This window comes from Pituophis catenifer, unplaced genomic scaffold, assembly GCF_029215685.1.
Source record: "Pituophis catenifer annectens isolate HBS135680 unplaced genomic scaffold, rPitCat1.0.hap2 SCAF_2, whole genome shotgun sequence".
NCBI classification, from domain to species: Eukaryota; Metazoa; Chordata; class Lepidosauria; order Squamata; family Colubridae; genus Pituophis; species Pituophis catenifer.
In genome coordinates, this window is record NW_027256882.1 from 166,177,452 (window position 1) to 166,196,757 (window position 19,306).

Genomic DNA, 19,306 nt, shown 5'->3' on the forward strand with positions numbered 1-19,306 from the left:
AGCACCTTAATCACTAACTCAAACTGACTCTACCACAGATAGTTTTTGTAGCAATAAATCAAGAAAGTCAGTCTAAGTTTGCAATTCATGTAGTCCTCGATTTACAACAGTTCATTTAGTGACTGTTCAAAGTTACAACAGCAGTGAATATAGTGACTTACATCTATTTTCCACATTTATGACCATTGAAGCATTGGTCACGTGATCAAAATCCGGATGCTTGGCAACTGATTCACATTTATGACGGTTGCAGTGTCCCAGGATCATGGGATCACTTTTTGCAACCTTCTGATAAGCAAAGTCAATGGGGGAAGCCAGATTCACTTAAGAACTGTGTTACTAATTTAACAAGGGCAGTGATTCATTTAACAAATGTGGCAAGAAAAGTCGTAAAATGGGGCAAAACTCACTTAACAAATTTCTCACAGCAACATAAATTTTGGGCTCAATTGTGATCGTAAGTGGAGGACTATCTGTATTTAACTAAGGTTTTCTATCCTTTTTCTTCCTGGGAAAATGAGATTCATCCTCAGCTATTTTTTGAGTTACCATCACAAGATATTACATTGGATTATAGAGGAAAAATTTACTCTTTCAGTATGCTTCTTATTTTTAGTAGTTCAAACTTACACAAATCAGTATTGTCTAGTAGTATTTTACCTACTAAATAATCCACAATTTAGAAAATTTTGAATAATATCCTCAGACCTAACAAGTCACAATGTCTAAGGCATTTATCTCTGTAGGGCTCGGGACAGGGGTTGCTCCTCTGTCCTGGTCCTATTAGACCTCTCAGCGGCTTTTGATACCATCGACCATGATATCATGCTGCACTGGTTAGAAGGGTTAGGGGTGGGGAGCACTGTTTTACGATGGTTCTCCTCCTTTCTCTCTGACCGGTCGCAGTCTGTGTTGACAGGGGGGCAGAGGTCGACCCCGAGGCCCCTTATATGTGGAGTGCCGCAGGGATTGGTCCTCTCGCCCCTTCTGTTCAACATTTATGTGAAGCTGCTGGGTGAGATCATCTGTGGTTTTGGGGTGAAGTACCATCAGTATGCTGATGACACCCAGCTGTACATCTCCACCCCAGACCACCCCAATGATGCCCTCGATGTGATGTCCCGGTGCCTGGAGGCCGTACGGATCTGGATGGGGAGGAACAGACTCAGGCTCAACCCATCCAAGACCGAGTGGCTGTGGTTTCCGTCGTCCCGATATAGTCAGTTGGCGCCATCTCTGACTATTGGAGGCGAGTCGTTGGCCCCCACAGATCGGGTTCACAACTTGGGCGTCCTCCTAGACTCGTGACTGTCTTTAGAAGAACATATGACGGCCGTAGCCAGGAGGACTTTTTATCAGGTTCGCCTGATTCGCCAGTTGCGTCCCTTTCTGGATCGGGACTCGTTACGCACGGTCACTCACGCCCTTGTCACCTCACGCCTGGATTATTGTAATGCTCTCTACATGGGGCTCCCCTTGAGAAGCACCCAGAGACTCCAACTGGTCCAGAATGCGGCCACGCGGGTGGTGACGAGAGCAATGTGGCGCTCTCATTTGACCCCCCTCCTGCGCGAGCTGCACTGGCTCCTGGTGGTCTTCCGGGTGCACTTCAAGGTTTTGGTTACTACCTTTAGAGCGCTCCATGGCTCAGGACCAGGGTACTTACGAGACCGCCTCCTGCCACCAGTAGCCTCTCACCGACCAGTTCGCTCCCATAGAGAGGGGCTCCTTGGGGTGCCGTCAGCCAAACAATGTCGACTGGCGGCCCCCAGGAGGAGAGCCTTCTCTGTGGGGGCACCTGTCATCTGGAACGAGCTCCCCCCGGAGATACGGAGGATCCAAGACCTACGCATCTTCCGCCGCGCCCTAAAAACGTTTTTATTCCAACAGGCTGGTCTGGCCTAACTCTCCCTTTTAAATTGGCCTTTAAATTGGCTTTAAATTGGGTTTTAAATCTCTTTTAGTTAAATTTAGATGTTTTAATCTTTGAACCTAAACCTAAATTATTTAATATTTTTTAATAGTTTTTAACTTTTGTATGTCTTTGTATTTATTTATGGCTGTTCACCGCCCTGAGTCCCTCGGGAGTAGGGCGGTATACAAATATGAAAAATAAATAAATAAATAAATAAATTTAGTTTACTGGCATTGTACATCAGTTATATTTTCACCACATCTAAATTTAGTGCTGAAATTATTTTCCTCACAGGTGAAAAGTTAGCATGCTGAGGCCCAGAGTTCCCGGCTCTTTCAGATCAACCTGACTTGGCAAGATGTTTTCAAGTCGGAGGCGGTTCTTGGAAGGGTTCAATCACCCCCAAAGCGAATCTTCTCTGGATTCTCCAGGCAGTGTGGTGCTGCAGGCTCTCTATGACTATCAGTACAAATCTGAAGATGGAAGGCAGGTGATTATCGAGGAAGGGGAGATCTTCCATCTTGTGCACAAGGCCAATGAGGATTGGTGGCAGGTGAAGCGGTTCGGCCAGCCCAAGCAGAAGAGGCCCATCTTTGTCCCAGCATCCTATGTGGTTGAAGTGACCTATGATGAAAGAGCAAGTCTACAGCAAAATGTCTTCTTCCATCCTGGCATCCATTCAGAAAAGGATGGAGGTCCAGGTGAGTTGTTTTTTGAAATTCAAGGGATTAAACCAGGATTGGGCAACTTTAACTACAGGAGTTGGAACTCTCAAACAACTTTATTCTATCTCTGGAATCCCCACAACCACAATAGCTGAACATTGGATGGACATTTCCATAATTTTGGGGTGGAAACATGCATAAAAAATGCAGTGTATTTAGGGGCTCAGATATCTTGGTTTCAGAGGAAAAATGCCATACCACTCCAGATCAGTCAAGTAAAGCATAGAAAATGACCAGTATTTGTCACTCACTGCAACTCAGATATCCACAAGTGAACAAGCATGCTTGAACTGCAAGAAACCGAAACAGCAGCAGATGGCAGCAAAGAGTTATAATTTTGTGGGCAGGTCTGTTGCCATCTAGTGGTTGTATAGATTTTTGAAGCCAAGATCTAGTAGCCTTAGTGTATTTTTCCTTTTGAAATTTGGTTACCCCTGGTTAACACAATTTCTAAAAACAAAGGGGAAAAAATCACATTCCTACCCCGAAACTTAAGAAAACAGAAAATTGTAGTGTTGCCCATCTGTATAACAACTTCACCTATTTTCCCAAGACACTGAGTATGCATCCCTCTCAAAAGAGAGGTATTGTCCCCAGTCCTAAAAGAATGCCCACCCCTCGTACAAATATTTATGAAGGTAAATACTGTGTCATTATACCCTTGACAGTAGTGCTGTGTGACTGGTTCAGGACACTATTTTGAGGGAAAGTAGACCAATAAAGCTGGTGGCCGTCCCGTGGCACTTAGTCAGTAGTGACAGTGACATAGAGAATTCCTGGACAATAAATAGAAAGATTGTTGGCTAAAGAAACCTGACAAATGAGAGGGTAAGTTAGAAAAGGATCAAACATCTTTAAAATTTCACAGTGCCACTGATTCACAGGAATTCCCCCCTCCCTCTGTCACCCAGGTAACGCTATCTACTGAAGAGCAGGAAACTAGGTAAAAGTTCATCTCAGCATTAAAGCAAAGCTTCTCCCTCTCTCATTCATGTCAGCGCTGGAGGAAATCATAATTTGGAACGCTGACAAAAGGATTGCTTCAAGGACTATGATGTAGATCTAAGCAAATCTAAGTAGAGAAGACCTTTAGGACAGAGGTTTCATATTCTGTTTTTACTGGAAGTCTCAAAAAGACTTGCCTAGCCTTTCCTGAACTTGAAAGTTAAGCCTGGTAGGGCTTAGTTCCCACTTGGATTTTGACTATGACTATCGGATGGACTGGAAAGGAAAAGACCCATTATAGGAAAAGGCTATGACTAGCTATATTTGCAATGCTGCTATACACCTTGGATGTAGTCCCCAGAAGCAGAGGTGGAATTCAGCCGTTTCTGTCTGGTTTGGGCAAACCGGTAGCAGCAATTGTGGGAGGTCCCGCCCCCCCATCTGGATGTAATGACGTCCTGTTTTGCCACATTTTCAAGGCTGGGCACATGCGTGGAAGGCGCGCACATGAGCAAAGAGCATGTGCGGAAGGCCGAGCATGTATGGAAGGTGGCGCACGCGAGTGTAGCGAGCGTCCCTGCACGCACACTCACATTTGCGAACCAGTAGGGAGGGTAAGTGAATCTCACCTCTGCCCAGAAGTCAGGTATTATTTCAGACCCAGAGTCTCTCTTTACTTTTCATTGCAGACATTCCCAATAGTAGGAGTCAATATAAAATTAAAACAACAGTAGGCAAAACCCAAAAGTAATTTTCCTCATGATCAGGAAATTTCTCCTTAATTTGGATCAACCCTTGTTGAACCAAAAGCTTCACTGAACATAGAATGTGTGAGGAAAGGCAAGAATTATCCTTGCTGATTCTACGTTTCTTCCTTTCAGCATGCTTGGAAATGTCTCATTCTCTGGAGGATCTTTGGGTGCAGCCATCCCCATCGTCTTCCCACACAAATCTATTGTCCTGCCGCAACCACCTTTCTGCCAAGATGAGAATCCATCAGCTGTCTCTGGGTAGGCGTCACAGCCTGAGTGGCCTGTCTCAGATGAAATGCAAAAGCACAAAGCAATGGCAACATTCAGAGGAAGAGCTAGCAAGAAGTGAGAGATATTATAGGGTGAGTTCAGCCTTTTACAGTACTTTTCTCAGACTTCATTTATCTGTTTATGGGTTCGGTTTATACGGCTGCCCATTGCAAACATAACTCTGGGCAGCTAACATGGAATAAAAATAAAATAAAACCATCATAACAAGATAATACTAAAGCAGCTGAGGTAAAACCAAACAGCACTTTCAACATTAGAGAGGGCTGTAAAGCACTGTGAAGCAGAATATAAGTCTAAGTGCTATTGCTATTATCATGACACAGGTGGTATTTAGACACATACACTAATGTGATTCCAAGCTTGACAGCTTCTTTGGGATATAAATATATGGTACCCAAGAGACGAACAGCAATAAAAATATATTAATTATTGTAATTTTCTAATATTATAATGTAACTTTTTAAAAAGTATTCAGGTGCAACTAAAATGCATAAGAACAACAAAAACATCCAGCAACTATCCCAACTGACATCCCAGCTTATCAAGGATGTTTCTATTTTTTAAAAAATTGCAAACAAATATTGTCAAGGGAGGTTTTGGTCCATATGTGGAGTCAAACCTGGAATTTAGAGAGTGTTTTATGGCTTGTGGTCACAATCTGTCAGGGATGGTGGACATAGAACTGTCCTAGTGGACATAGGCAGCAGAGAAAGTACTTTCTGAATCCTCCAGATCAGGGGTTCCCAATCTCCGGACCTTGGCTCAGTACTGGACCATGTCCCACTGAGAACCAAGCCACAGAAGTGGAGGGCGAGCGCATGTGTGAACCAGGGGTGAAATCCAGCAGGTTCTGGAGAACCGGTAATGGAAATTTTGAGGAGTTTGGAGAACTGGTAGGTGAAATTTTGAGTAGTTCAGAGAACCGGCAAATACCACCTCTGGCTGGCCCCAGAGTGGTATGGGAATGGAGATTTTGCAGTATCCTTCCCCTGCCATGCCCACCAAGCCACACACCCCAAGCCACACCACACCCACCAAGCCACAGAGCCGGTAGTAAAAAAAAATTGTTTTTCACCACTGCATGGAACCATCCACTTCCCCCTCCCCACTGATCCGCAAAGCCAGAAAGTTTAGGGCATGCTGCTCCAGATGCTTCCTTATTCACCCATCTTACCTTATTCCTCTCGGCAGCTGAGCCCAGTTCTAAACAAAGCATTGGGCCACAGCCACCCACCATTTTAAACTCCTAAAATTGCCTAGAGGCTTATGTGCGCCACTGAGCATTCTTGTACAAAAAGGCCTTACGCCATGCTATCTTTCCATTCAGTAATAAGTGTTTTTATAGAAACAATGGTCAGAGTGACTCAAAGAACCAAGACAGCCTCAGGGGAATTGTTAGAGGTGCATTGGTACCTACAGACACAAGGTTGCCATCGGAATGCCCTTGAATATAAGCCTAAATTTTCAGAACTTGAATTTTATCTTTTTGTAACCTACTCATTTCTGGCTTTCAGTCATTCATCTAATTTTAGAAAGAAAACTCTCCTTGTTGTTGCTTTTGTGCTGAAAAATCACACAATCTTGCTGATCTACAGTAGAGCATCCTGAAAACGTATGTTAGATTTCAATCTACCCTCTACTCACTCTTGACATAGTATGAGCAATTTCATGCCTTTATGTTTCTGTTTGCACATTCTACAGCCTAATAGTTTTGGGAGCTTTCCAGCAATCAGTGAGAGCTAAGTCTTTCTCTGGACATCAGAATTCAGGATCTAATATTTAGGCACCTGCTATCTCTCTGAATGTGGACTTTCTATGAAGTCACTTTTCCCTAAACCTTTTAAAAATTTATCTAATTAATTAAATTTATCTAATTAATTGCCCGTCAATCCTACACCTTTACTAATGAATTCTACTGTCTATTATGTCAAGAAGTATGAGGCTGGCTTAAGTATGCTGAGCAGGGGTGAAATGCTCCCGGTTCGGACCGGATCACCCGATCTGGGAGCGATGGAGACGGGTGGTTTGGAGAAAAATCCCTGCCCCCCCCCAGCTGAGCCACGCGATCATCAGAGGCTTTTTTTCTTTTAAATGCCTTTGACGATTCAAGATGAGTTGCCTGATCGGCAGAGGGTTTTTAAAAAACGCTCTGATGATCAGGCAACTCAGCTGGGATCGTCAGAGCCTTTTGAAAGCATTTTTTTACAACCTCTTCGCCGAAGAGGTTGTAGAAAAAATGGTTTTAAAAGTAAAAAAAAAAAAAATTGGCCATGCCCACCCAGTCACATTACACCCCCCCCCCAAAGTCACACCCACAGAACCGGTAGTAACAAATTTTAGATTTCACCACTGATGCTGAGTCTCCTGCAATTAGTCTATGTAAGTCCTCTTTCTTAGGGCCATTATGATAACAAGAGCAATAGCACTTAAACTTATATACCACTTCACAGTACTTCACCGCTCTCTCTAAGCAGTTTACAGCAGTGGTGGGTTGCTCCTGGTTCCGTCCGGTTCTTGCGAACCGGTAGTAAAAGCGGCGGGAGGCTCCGCCCACCCACCCGGATGTCATCATGGACGATCTGCGCATGTGCAGAAGCTTCTGTGCACACGCACTCCTGTTGCAAACCGATAGTAAAGGTAAGTAGAACCCACCCCTGGTTTACAGAGTTAGCATATTGGCCCCAACAATCTGGGTCCTCATTTTACCGACCTTGGAAGGATGGAAGGCTGAGTCAACCTTGAGCCTGGTGAGATTCGAACTGCCAAAATGCAGGCAGCTGGCAGGCAGCAAAAGTAGTCTGCAGTACTGTACTCTAACTACTGTGCCACCACAGTTCTAAGAAACAAGATTAATATCACTATTGTTTGTTTAATCTTTTGTGTCATTTATCCAGACTAAATGACAGTTGTAGGCCATGGCCAAGCAATGACGTTCCCCAGTTATCCTAGGTAAAAATGCTGCAAGTGAGCAGAAGTAAAAATTGGCTTCACCCTCAGAGCTGTAGAAGCTGGTTTTGATATTAGGTCTTCTTAAAAACATTTGACTGACTTCCCTTGGCTTCTTCCTAGAATTCTAGTTCCAGCATGTATCCAAGTATCAGTTTATTTATTTAATTTATTTGTTAAATATTTTTGCCATCTATATTGCCTTGGGTCTACTCAAGGTAGCTTACAACAATAAAAAGGAAGAGATGAAAACAGAAGTAAAGTAATAGAACAATAAAATAAATATGAAAATACATCAACATGATAACAAAAAGACGAATGGATGGAGAGCAGAGAGCAAGTGGGGAGAAATTGTAGTCTGCCATCAATCCAGCAGTTGCAGGGGAGCAATGGTGAGAGATGGATGTTTCTGAATGGCACCTGGTTGGTTACTCTAGGGAACAAAAATCCTGGATTAAGATGGATCTTGGCCTGGTCCAGCAGGGCTCGTTTTATATTCTTATCCTTGGGTCAAGGGTCTAGGCCCGTGATGGCGAACCTTTGGCACGCGTGCCACACGTGGCACGCACAGCCCTCTCTGCGAGCACATGAGCTGTCGCCCAGCTCAGCTCCACCCCGCATACGTGCGTGCCTCCCGCCGGCCAGCTGATTTTCGGGTCTCTGCCACGCATGTGCAGAGGGCAGGGCGTATGCAGGAGACGTGCGCGCATGCCCGGGGTGTGTGTGTGTGGGGGTTCACACATGTATGCCTCCCTACAGCCTCCTGGAATCAAAAACGGGCCCGCACCCCACCCATGGCCCGTTTTTGGTCCTAGGAGGCTGCAGAGAGGCCTACTAGGCCCAAAATGGGGCGCAGGGGGAGTCACATGCGCATGTGCGGGGGTGGGGGGAACGCAGACGGGGTCACACGCGCATGCATGGGAGGTAGAGTGCGTGGGGGTCACGCGTGCATTCCATTATGGGTGCAGGCAGGTGCATGCGCTTTTGGCACACAATGACAAAAAGATTAGCCATCACTGGTCTATGCTGTAAGAATTCAGACTGGCTGCAAGTGATATGCTTCCTCCTCCTCCTCCTCCTCTAAATAAAGGTCTCTCCCTAATATTTTCCTTCAGTTCTTGAATGAGCGGGAAGACCATCTCTAGAACAACTAAAATTGTTGATTGTAAGCTGCCTAGGGTCGCCTTTAGGCAAGATGGGCAGCGGATTAATTTAATAAATAAATAAATAAATAAATAAATAAATAAATAAATAAATAAACTGAAAAGGGTGGACTAAAGAATAAAAACATAGGGGGAAATGATATATTAAACATCCAAGGCATTTCTATGGAATTATGATGAGGTAAAGGATTCTGCATTACAAAAAACGCCCATTGCAAGATTTACACAAGCAAAATGAGGAGCGAAGCCAGGAGTGAGTTTTGACAGCGCCTTTTACTTTGCTTGTGCAAATCTGTGATCACTTCCCGCCCCAAGTGCTCCTGTCCCAACCCACAGTTTGAAAACTCCTGATGTGGTCCATAGGAATATAAACTATCATAAAGTCTGTTAGTCTTGAAGTTATCCCAAGATCCAGTTCTTTTGGCAGCATAGACTAAAATAGATGCTTCTCTGGAAATAGTTGAAAAGCACTGTATTTTTGTGAGTGTTGGAACAGAATTATCTGACTGTCCATAATACAACCCAGATTAGGAAGAAAGCAGAATATTTTGAAAGCATTCCCAGTACAAGCGTAGACATTAAGTGAAACTTTTAAAAAATCTTCAAAGTCACTCTCAGTCAAGGCCTTCATATAACCTTATGACACACCTCCAGAATGACAAATTTCTCAGAAAAGTTGACTCATATCCCTTTTAAAGCTGTTTAACTGTAAGCTTTCACTGCATTAAGTTCCAGTCCTTCCATCCTGATTTATATAATTCATGGTTTCTGACTGCTGTGGACTGCTGCATGCATATTTTTTCTTCTGTCAAGATTCCACTAGATGCTTGGGTGAGAGCTGCTTATCTGAGCATCTGCCCTGCTACCTTGCACAATTTCCTCTTTGTCTTTCCCTTGATTGGAAGGGAGGGTTAGCCTCTTCCACCCACACAGGATGTGGGTGAAGTTAGTGGGAGGGCCAGCTCCTCTGCGCACGCCCCTGAAACGCACAGCTGGTGCTGGTAGTAAGTACCAGAGAGTGGGGGTATCGGTGCTTCCTAGAAAACTTCTGAAGGCCTCAAGACTTGAGGTAGGATAAAGGGGGTCATCTCGGAGAGGTAGATTTTAGAAGAAGACATAATCAGAATTGAGACAAAGTGAGGAAGAGGAAGAAACTCTCTGGACCACTAGCAATATTCTTCTAGTCTTCTGCCATGAAGCAACCCGTTTTCAACTTCCTCTTGAGCAATGAACATAGACAAGTAGGCAGAAGGAGCCACAGCTGTGACTAAGCTAGAGAAGGCACTGTGTAGATAGGCATTAATAGGGAATCTGTATGGAGCTGGGTGGAGCTGGGAAGAATTGGCTGGAGCTATATGCATCTGTCAGTGGGATTTTATGGAAATTGTTTACATGGGCAGAAGGTAAAACAGCTGTGGCTCAGCATAAGAAAAGACTCACAGCTGCAATGGTCTTCCTATTCAGACAAGAGTAGCTAGAAAGAAACTTGGTCATTATGTATCTTTGTTTATCTGTCTACCTGTCATCCATCCATCCATCCATCCATTAAATGTTTAAACTGCTCCACTCTGGTTGGACTCTGGATGGTGTTTATTAATTATTACATAGTTATTTGGAATATCCCTGTTCCATAATTGAAAAGTGACTTGATTCTATCCTCAAAATAACTTGTTAATAGACTGTAGAGAACATGAGAAAATGATGGACCTCATTCTATAGGGGGGATACAAATTTAGATTTTCCTGACCAAAATCCAACACTGTACCCCAATGAAGTCTTAGGTTGTACCTTCCAAATGTAGTGGATTTCGGTTCCCACAATTCCCAGTAAAGTTGTCTGGGGATTCAAAGTTTAAAAAATAATAGCAAAGAGCATGTCTTTCCTTATTTTTTTATATCCTTACAATCTCTTAAATGGGAGTAGCTCTTTGCCATCTTCAAGTTTAGAAGTCTAGTGTGAGCACAATGATTGAGGCCCTGCCTCTTTTTGTCTAAGTGTGCAGTGTTGAACCTCACTCTAGTTACCCCAATGACTATTTTGGAGAAGGGCTCAAACCAACTATATCTCTTCCTAAGACATCTATGGCACTTATTTTGCTTTGTTTATTTCCTGATGGGAATGTTAAAGGCTTTTAATATCAGTAGTGCCTTCAATTTCTTTAGGCAAAACATAAAGATGCTAATTATTATCATATTAAGCCATAATTGACTAATGGCACAAAACAAGCTATTCTGTACAGTTGATTATTCAATGAGCATTAGAATTTCCTTGAATTCTAGGCATTTTTACTTAGCATTTGTTTCCTGAATTTATAGACTCCTGATTCCAACGGCTTTACAGCAATTTACAAACACTAAAACTTTGTAAAACCCAGTATCTGGCTTAATTTTTTAAGGCACAAATTAAGTTAGGGGAAATTGATATTTTGTGGGAATTGGAGTAAATATTCTATTCTTGAGCTAGCTCTTAGTTCTTTTATTACATGTTTCAAGTTGTCGAAATTAGAACTATCTAAAATGCTGAATCGACTGATGTGATTTCACTGCGTGTACTGATTCTAAAATGCAACTAAAAGCAATAGGTGCCAAATATCAGTTTGATTCTAGTCTGCAATTGCTCCTGGTAGAAGGTAAAACTTTAACTCTTTTGTCACATTGTGCTGTGACAGTGCAAATGCAGTGAGATACACATATTTCATAAATGTTGTTGACAGACATACGTACATACCTTACATATGGCCATGGGAACAAACTTGGAAAGTAACTGTGATCTCTAAATCAGTAATCCTAATCTTTTCTAATCTGTTGGCATCAATTTTTATTCCCAACCTGTGATATAGGACTGCATATTTATTTGTTTGTTTATTTAAACATTCTGCTCTGTTCTCAACTAAATCACAGAACAATTGAAATGATTAGGGACCATGGCAACTTTAAAAAACCAAAGCCAGTGCTAAATAGGATAGGATAGAACTTGGATAAATTGATCAGCAGGATTATAGAATTATAACCTGATTCTCTTAATGGTTTTGACTCTCCCACCTCCCAATTGAATAATCAAATGTTTTGATGACCAAGGTAATCTACTCAGTTTATTCTGAAGCTCAGATGGCTCACTGTCTTTATGAGACCCAGCATAAAATTTCATAAATTCCTGAAATATCATTAATCCTTCCTTGTAACCTGCAGAGAGGGGAAGTCTGGCTCTTTATTATATAAAAGTCACTTTTAGATAGCTGGGGCTGGTTTTGATAGAAAAGATCTTAGAACATCTTCTTTTCCACTAGAGGAAATGCCTCTTACTTTAGCCTTCTGTCTGCTTTCTAGAGAGGAACTAGTGGCTCTATCTTGGGAGATAAAAAGAAAATAATGATGAAGACCGAAACCAGGGCTCTTCCCCATCCTGCATGAAGTGTTTTGTGGTAAACATATGCTATTTGTTTGGCATGCTGGCAGGAGGCCACACCTGAAAGTGCTATGATGCCGGGCCAGGAAAATAGCCTAGGAAGTGCAGGAAGAGCTTGATTAGGTCTCCAGAGATTGCAGAGTATGGAGGAGGAAAGTGGTAGGATTGACTGTAATTTTGCCTGCAGTGCTTCAGGGGTGAAGGTCACTGAGAAAATCCTTATCCTCTATTGGTGCTGACTCTTGATGTATTGAAAAAAGCATTCTTCTTCCTCTTCATGAGGAGCATTGGAAGAGCAAAATCTGATTGGCCAGCCGGAAACTGCCAGAACAGGCAATCGAAATGGCAAGAGGAATTAACAGTCCTAAAAGTCCATAGAAATTCAACTCTCACAAAACTCTCTCATGCTGACATGAAGCCATCCCTGAAAGTACGACATGGTCAAACTAGGATGGTGAAAATTTTAGGCTTGGCAGGTCAAAAATTCAGAAAATGCCTTCCATCCTTTCGAGATTGGTAAAACGAGGCCCCGGATTGTTGGGGGCATTAGGTTGACTTTGTAAACTGCTTAGAAAGTGCTATAAGGCAGACAGACAATCTCCTGGCTTAAAACACATCACTATGAAAAGACCTCATAGGATTTAGCATATAGAAGGATTTAACATATAAAGGTTTAGGCCAGTGTTTCAACCTTGGCAGCTTTAAGATGTATGGGCTCCAACTCACAGAATTCCCTAGCCAGCATGTCAGGTTAAGCATTTTGTGGAAGAATTAGCTGAGTCTGACTTTGTGTGTCATCGCCAAGGAGACGCCCAAGTTTAGGATTCCTATACTCTTCAGGGAGGTTTCTTCCTTGAGTGCATATAGCAATAACAATAGCACTTAGACTTATATACTGCTTCATAGTGCTTTACAGAACTTTCTAAGCAGTTTACAAAGTCAACCTAATGCCCCCAACAATCCGGGGCCTCGTTTTACCAACCTCGAAAGGATGGAAGGCTGAGTCAACCTTGAACCGGTCAGGATCGAACTGCTGGCAGTCAGCAGAATTAGCCTGCAATATGGCATTCTAACCACTGCACCACCACAGCTCTCATATCAGGGAAATCCCAGAGATTTTCAATATGCAACTCCATCATGTATTGACTATATGCAGTAAACAGTCTACCTTTGAATTTGCAAACATAGTAAATAGTTTTGAACTGGGTGACACCCCTAGAAAAGGATAAGGGACACATGAATTGCCTAGTGCAGGGGTATCAAACTCGCAACGACACATTATTGTCACGTGACGTAGCACAACTTTTCCCCTTCACCAAAACGAGGGTAGGTGTGGCCAGCACATGATGCATCCGGTCCATGGGCCACGAGTTTGACACCCGTGGCCTAGTGTATCCATTATGCAACTCAGACACTAGAGAAAAGCTACTCAAGAAAAGTATTTCCCCATTCCTAAAATGAAGCTCTTTCCAAAGCAGAATTATTGTTGTTGTTGTTAGTTGCGAAGTTGTGTCTGACCCGTCGCGACCCCATGGACAACGTTCCTCCAGGCCTTCTTGTCCTCTACCATCCTCTGGAGTCCATTTAAGCTCACGCCTACTGCTTCAGTGACTCCATCCAGCCACCTCATTCTCTGTCATCCCGTTCATCTTTTGCCCTCAATCTTTCCCAGCATTAGGTTCTTCTCCAGTGAGTCCTTCCTTCGCATAGCAGAATTATACATGGTTCCACCTATGGGGAGGAGAGGGAGCCAGTTGCTGGCACGCAGAGAAGTCCATCTATTAGCTCCTATTCATCCACATCTATTTGCAAACAAGAGAGAAAGGAAGGAGAAGGCTACAGTCTCTACTTGTTTAGGAAAAGAGAGATTAAGAGTACCTAAGCGGTCCAAGGATCAAGAAGATAATTACTTTACTGCCTTGTACTGATCATTACACATTATTTTTCTCATTCCATATACCCTACTAATTGCAAGTTCTTGTCGTCACAGTGGAATTTATTGATTTACTGTATTTGTTAGAGGTTTTTCTTTTAAATCCCACCATTTGTTCAGGCACTTAAGGCAGCAGACGTCATGCTCCTTCCTCACAACAATCTTGTGAAGTAGATTGGCCTGAGAGATAGTTACTCAGTGAATGAAGTTTCTTCCACAGGAGAGAAAGAGATTCTAAACCTCACATTCTGAGTAAAAGTGGTACAGTTAATCCTTTCCTACTAGGTCCACCTTCCAGTGATGAGAACAGTATGTTACGGTAAGTCCAATTCTCATTTATTTTCTGCTTCTTTCTAGCAGATGTTGGATGATACTCCTCCACCTCTCCTTGGGGAGAAGCCTCCAATTTATTACAATCTGGAGGAGATGAAGCAGTTGCCAACAACACCTCCTACCCCACGCAGCCCACCAGTACAGATGCTAGAAGCCTGGGAACGTCACGTAGACTCCAGCTCCCTGCGTAGTTACTACTATAAGCCTGCAACAGGTGAAAAGTCATGGAAGCCACCCAGGAGGAGCCAAGAGATGGTGAGAAGCTAGAATTATTAGGGGGACATCCATGCTATTTAGCCTCAGCAATCCAATCTTTACTTTTAATCGATTTGTGCCTTTACCCAGCAAGTGTTTTAGTTGGCAAATATTGAATGGATTTAGAGGTAATCCTTGACTTGCAATTGGTCACTTAGTGACCGTTCAAAGTTCTGTCAGACTCTAAAAAAGCTACTATGGCCTAGATTCAGAATTACAATGTTAGGATCCCCTGTGGTCTCATGATTGCATTATGGTTGCTTGGCAACCAGTTTATTTTATTTTTTTTTTTATTTTAATTTTTTTTTTAAATTTTATTTATATGCCGCCCTTCTCCGGAGACTCAGGGCGGCTTACAATGTGCTCAGCAATAGCCTTCATATTTTTGTATATTTATACAAAGTCAGCTTATTGCCCCCACAAACTGGGTCCTCATTTAACCTACCTTAGAAAGGATGGAAGGCTGAGTCAACCTTGAGCTTGGTAAGATTCGAACCTGCAGAAATTGCAGGCAGCTGTGTTAATAACAGGGTGCATTAAACCACTGTACTACCAAGGCTCACACACTTATAGCCATTTTCAGCATCCCGTGGAAATGTGACTGTGAGTTTCAATATTTTTCCAGAAACTGGTGTTTATTTCCACCAAAAAAAGGCCCCATATCAAACAAAGGGTCCACTTAGCAACTGCTGTGTTCAGTTAACAATCACCACAAGAAGGGTTGTAAAATCAGATGCAGTCCCATGGTGACCTGCTTTACAATGGTCATCTCTTAACAACCAAAATTGTGGGCTCAATTGCAGTTGTAAATCAACGATTTCCTGTACTCTATGCTTTCAGTCAAATGATTTTTCACTTGCTAATGTCTGTTTTAGTGATGTGATTTGATCCAAATGCTTGAAGACCTAAAAAAAAATATTTAAAAAGTTATAGAAGGGACAAACTCTTGCACGTAGAGTAACCCAGGCAACAATTTCCCTCTCTCCAGTACACCTTCCTATTCTTTCTGCTTTCTCCTTGATTTCCTTCCATCCCCATGAAGCAGTTGATGTTGTGTGGCTGTGGAACACGATAATTTCAGTTGGATTCATCTAGCTTATTTGATTTTTTTTTTGTTTGTTTATATCTTGCTCTAATTGAGAGAGCTCAGTAAAGCAGCTTCCGGGGTGATTTCCTTTCATTTTCTCCTCACAGCAGCAACTCTGTGAGGAGTGTAGCATTCAATGGCCCAGGGACTTTTCTGTACCGAAGAGTGGATGTAAACCTGGATGTATCCATCTTAATCCAATAGCCACTGAATCACACTGACTTTTAGTGGAAATCGTTTAGCCTTTCGCCCCTTATTTTTCTGTTTCTGCAAACTCTCTTGCCTACTGTTACTTCCTTCTTTTGTATGGGCAATGTGGTTTAGCTATATAAGAATTCATGCTCACATTATTAATTTGCTAGTAACACCTAATATTTGTACTAATTATTAAGAGTAGCATGTACTAAGAGATACCTGGAGCCAATACTAATGGTATTTTCTCCATCTAATAGATCTCTGTAACTTGATAGGATGGAAACTATTCACTAAGTTTGCATTACTATTACTATTAATCTTCTCATCATTTCTATCACCCATCTCCTCCCACTTATGACTGCATGACTGTAACTTTGTTGCTTGTATCCTTACGATTTATATTGATTGTTTCCTAGTATGATTTGATTGCTTATTTGTACCCTATGACTATCATTAAGTGTTGTACCTTATGATTCTTCATGAATGTATCTTGTCTTTTTATGTACACTGAGAGCGTATGCACCAAAGAAAAATTCCTTGTGTGTCCAATCACACTTGGCTAATAAAGAATTCTAAATAGTTTTAATAGCAGAGATTTATGTTTCAAAAATCTAATTCAGGTGTATTGGCATTCCTAAGGCAGAGTTCATACATTGTGCTAATAGTGTGGCTTATCTGGCTATCCCAAAAGTGCTTTTTCAAGAGGAAACTGGGCTTTCTGGTTTTTCTTTGAAGACATTTCGCTTCTCATCCAAGAAGCTTCTTCAGCTCTGTCTTCAAAGAAAAACCAGAAAGTCCAGTTGCCTCTTGAAAAAGCATTTTTGGGATAACCATGATGACTGAGAATCTCAATAGACACTTATTTGGCGATGGTTTAACATTTTTTGATTTAGTCATGAAGGTTTGTAAAAGATGGCTTACGATTCAACCTTGTCTAAATCCAATCAATGTGTGAACTCAGACTACTGGTATAAGAGTGATAAAAATGGCCTAGAATCTGGTGTGTTAAAAGTATTTCAGTGAGAACTTTATTCAACAGATCTTCATTCAGGTATTAAGTGAACTTGAGCCAGTTGTAACCATTTTCTCAGGCTAATGTAGTTCTTGATGCAGTTGGGATAGTGGAAAGAAAGAAAGAAATCTTTATGTTGTAAAATGGAAGTGTTATCAAAGTGAGGGATGTGTGTGGCTGTCGCTCTGAAGAATGGGCTCAACTCATTTTTGGGTTGCATGCCAAAATAGGTCAGCAGTTTACACAGGTATGGAAGTTGCAGTTCAGTTCTGTGATTCAGAAATCCAACTACGTAGCATGAGACTCTTGAAAGAATGATAGGCACATATCTTGCTTCGCGTATTGTGTTTTGAAATGATTCAACATTGCTACCTTTGGGGGAATGTTCTGGAGTGGACTTGACAGGATTATTGCTGGGGTGGGTGGGGGATATTCCCAGTCTGTAAATCAAGCCCTGAGATGGCTCAGCTATTGACAGACACCTGCCACTAATACATCTCTTCTGGAGGCTTTCTATGGAGTTTGATTGCTCTCTGGTAGTTTAAGCCAGAATTGCATTTTGGGCCACCAGCCTGATGCCTGAGGAATTTCTATAATGAGAAATCATTGTGTGCTACATCAGAACAGAGGGCATGTGGTTGCCAGCTAGTCTGTACAGTAAACCCCTTCCAATACCCCTTCCCAACATCCTCTTGTCACGTCCCCATGCACCTGAAGGCTCTGTCCATATCATCAGCTGTGGGTCAGCACCAATGGGATTGAAGAATTTGAAAGAAATTTCAGATTTGAAAGAAATAGGTGGCTGTGGATCAAATTGGTGAGAGCCAGAATAAGGAAGGGTAGCCATAGTTGGGCTCATGTCTGCTCTTGTAATAGAAAGTCCTCTCTCTCTCTCTCCTCTCCCTCTTCCCTTTTCTGTGTTTTTGTTTTGCCAGAGCTTGGTGCAAATAGAAGGAAATGATCTCTCAGCTCCAGCAGATCCTACTCCAGGAGCCAACCTGGACCAAACAGAAGATAGAGTGAGCGGGGAGCAGCCTGGGGCTCAAAGTCTCCACAAAAAGCTGGGATATACCAGATCCTTGATGTTGCCAGAGACATGGCCTCACAAGGTAAGGCACGGCCATGAGGGGATCTACTGGGATGGCAGGTTTTGGAGGACAAAACAGATGCCTTTGCTCAAAAGGTGTGCAGAATGGAAGTGTTAATGTACATCCAACTGGGTTGAAAGCAGAGGTGCGCGTGAAGGAGAGGGCAGGACAGCAGTCACTAGTGCATGTAGGTGTGTAATTTTAAATACTGGAGTTAATAGTCCTATACTTTAAATAGCTTAGCGTACTGCAGAAGAGTGGGATGGAGAGAAAGAGCCAAGGTGGCGCAGTGGTTAGAGTGCAGTACTGCAGCTACTTCAGCTGACTGCTAGTTCAGCAGATCAGCGGATCAAATCTCACCAGCTCAAGGTTGATTCAGCGTTCCATCCTTCCGAGGTGGATAAAATTAAACCTTCCAAGGTGGATAAAATAAAACCCAGATTGTTGGGGGCAATATGCTATTTAGTATACTATCTTTGGTGTAAGCCGCCCAGAGTCCTCAGAGAGTGGGCGGCATAGAAATATGACTAATAAAAAAATAAATAAATAAAATAAAGTAGGGAGAGAGGGAGGGACGGACTGACTGACTGATTGTCTATCAGTCCTTTCAGATAGACCAGATTAGAAAACCAAAGTTATGAATGTAATACTACTTTTATTCAGTGGTGGGTTGCAACCGGTTGGCCCTGATTCGGGCGAACTGGTAGCGATGGGAGGCTCTGCCCACCCATCCAGATGTCATCAAAAATGCTCTGTGCATGCGCAGAAGCGCCTCGCGCGCTCCCAATAACAAACTGGTAGCGCTGGGATTTGAAACTCACTACTGCTTTTATTATAATGTTTTATATAAAGTAATAGAATCTTGCAAGTCTGAATATTTTCTCTCCCTCCCACTTTTACTTTTGTGAGACCTGGGAAAGGTCCTGTCTGTAATACTCACATTACATTTCTACCCTCCACTTACGTTTTTTTTGGGGGGGGGTTTATGGCTCTTCCTCTTGTTCCTCAAGGTTATTCCTTCTACCCATTACATTAGCAAACTCAGTTTGGTAATCACGCATGCACCACTTGGCCACTTCCCCCTTTATAAAGTGTTTTTAGAATGGAAGACTGAAATATTGAATAACTACTTTAAAATAACCAAGTATATTAATATTAGGATTATATGTGTTTGATCAATGCAATAATTGACTGTTGTTATTTGTATTAATATGAACCACATCCAGAGGCCACACTGTTCATGTATTGATGTTGATATATG

At 42.4% G+C, this 19,306-nt stretch overlaps 1 protein-coding gene across 1 annotated transcript in view; it reads left to right on the forward strand.

Annotated features, from left to right (window-relative positions):
- Positions 1-2,273: 2,273 nt before the first annotated feature.
- The window catches only part of ARHGAP9 (Rho GTPase activating protein 9), a 33,575-nt gene continuing 16,542 nt past the window's right edge, over positions 2,274-19,306 (forward strand). The window contains exons 1-4 of the mRNA XM_070934983.1: positions 2,274-2,616; positions 4,467-4,699; positions 14,436-14,663; positions 17,893-18,066. Coding sequence (XP_070791084.1) covers positions 2,274-2,616; positions 4,467-4,699; positions 14,436-14,663; positions 17,893-18,066 — 978 coding nt within the window. The remainder of the gene's footprint in view (positions 2,617-4,466; positions 4,700-14,435; positions 14,664-17,892; positions 18,067-19,306) is intronic.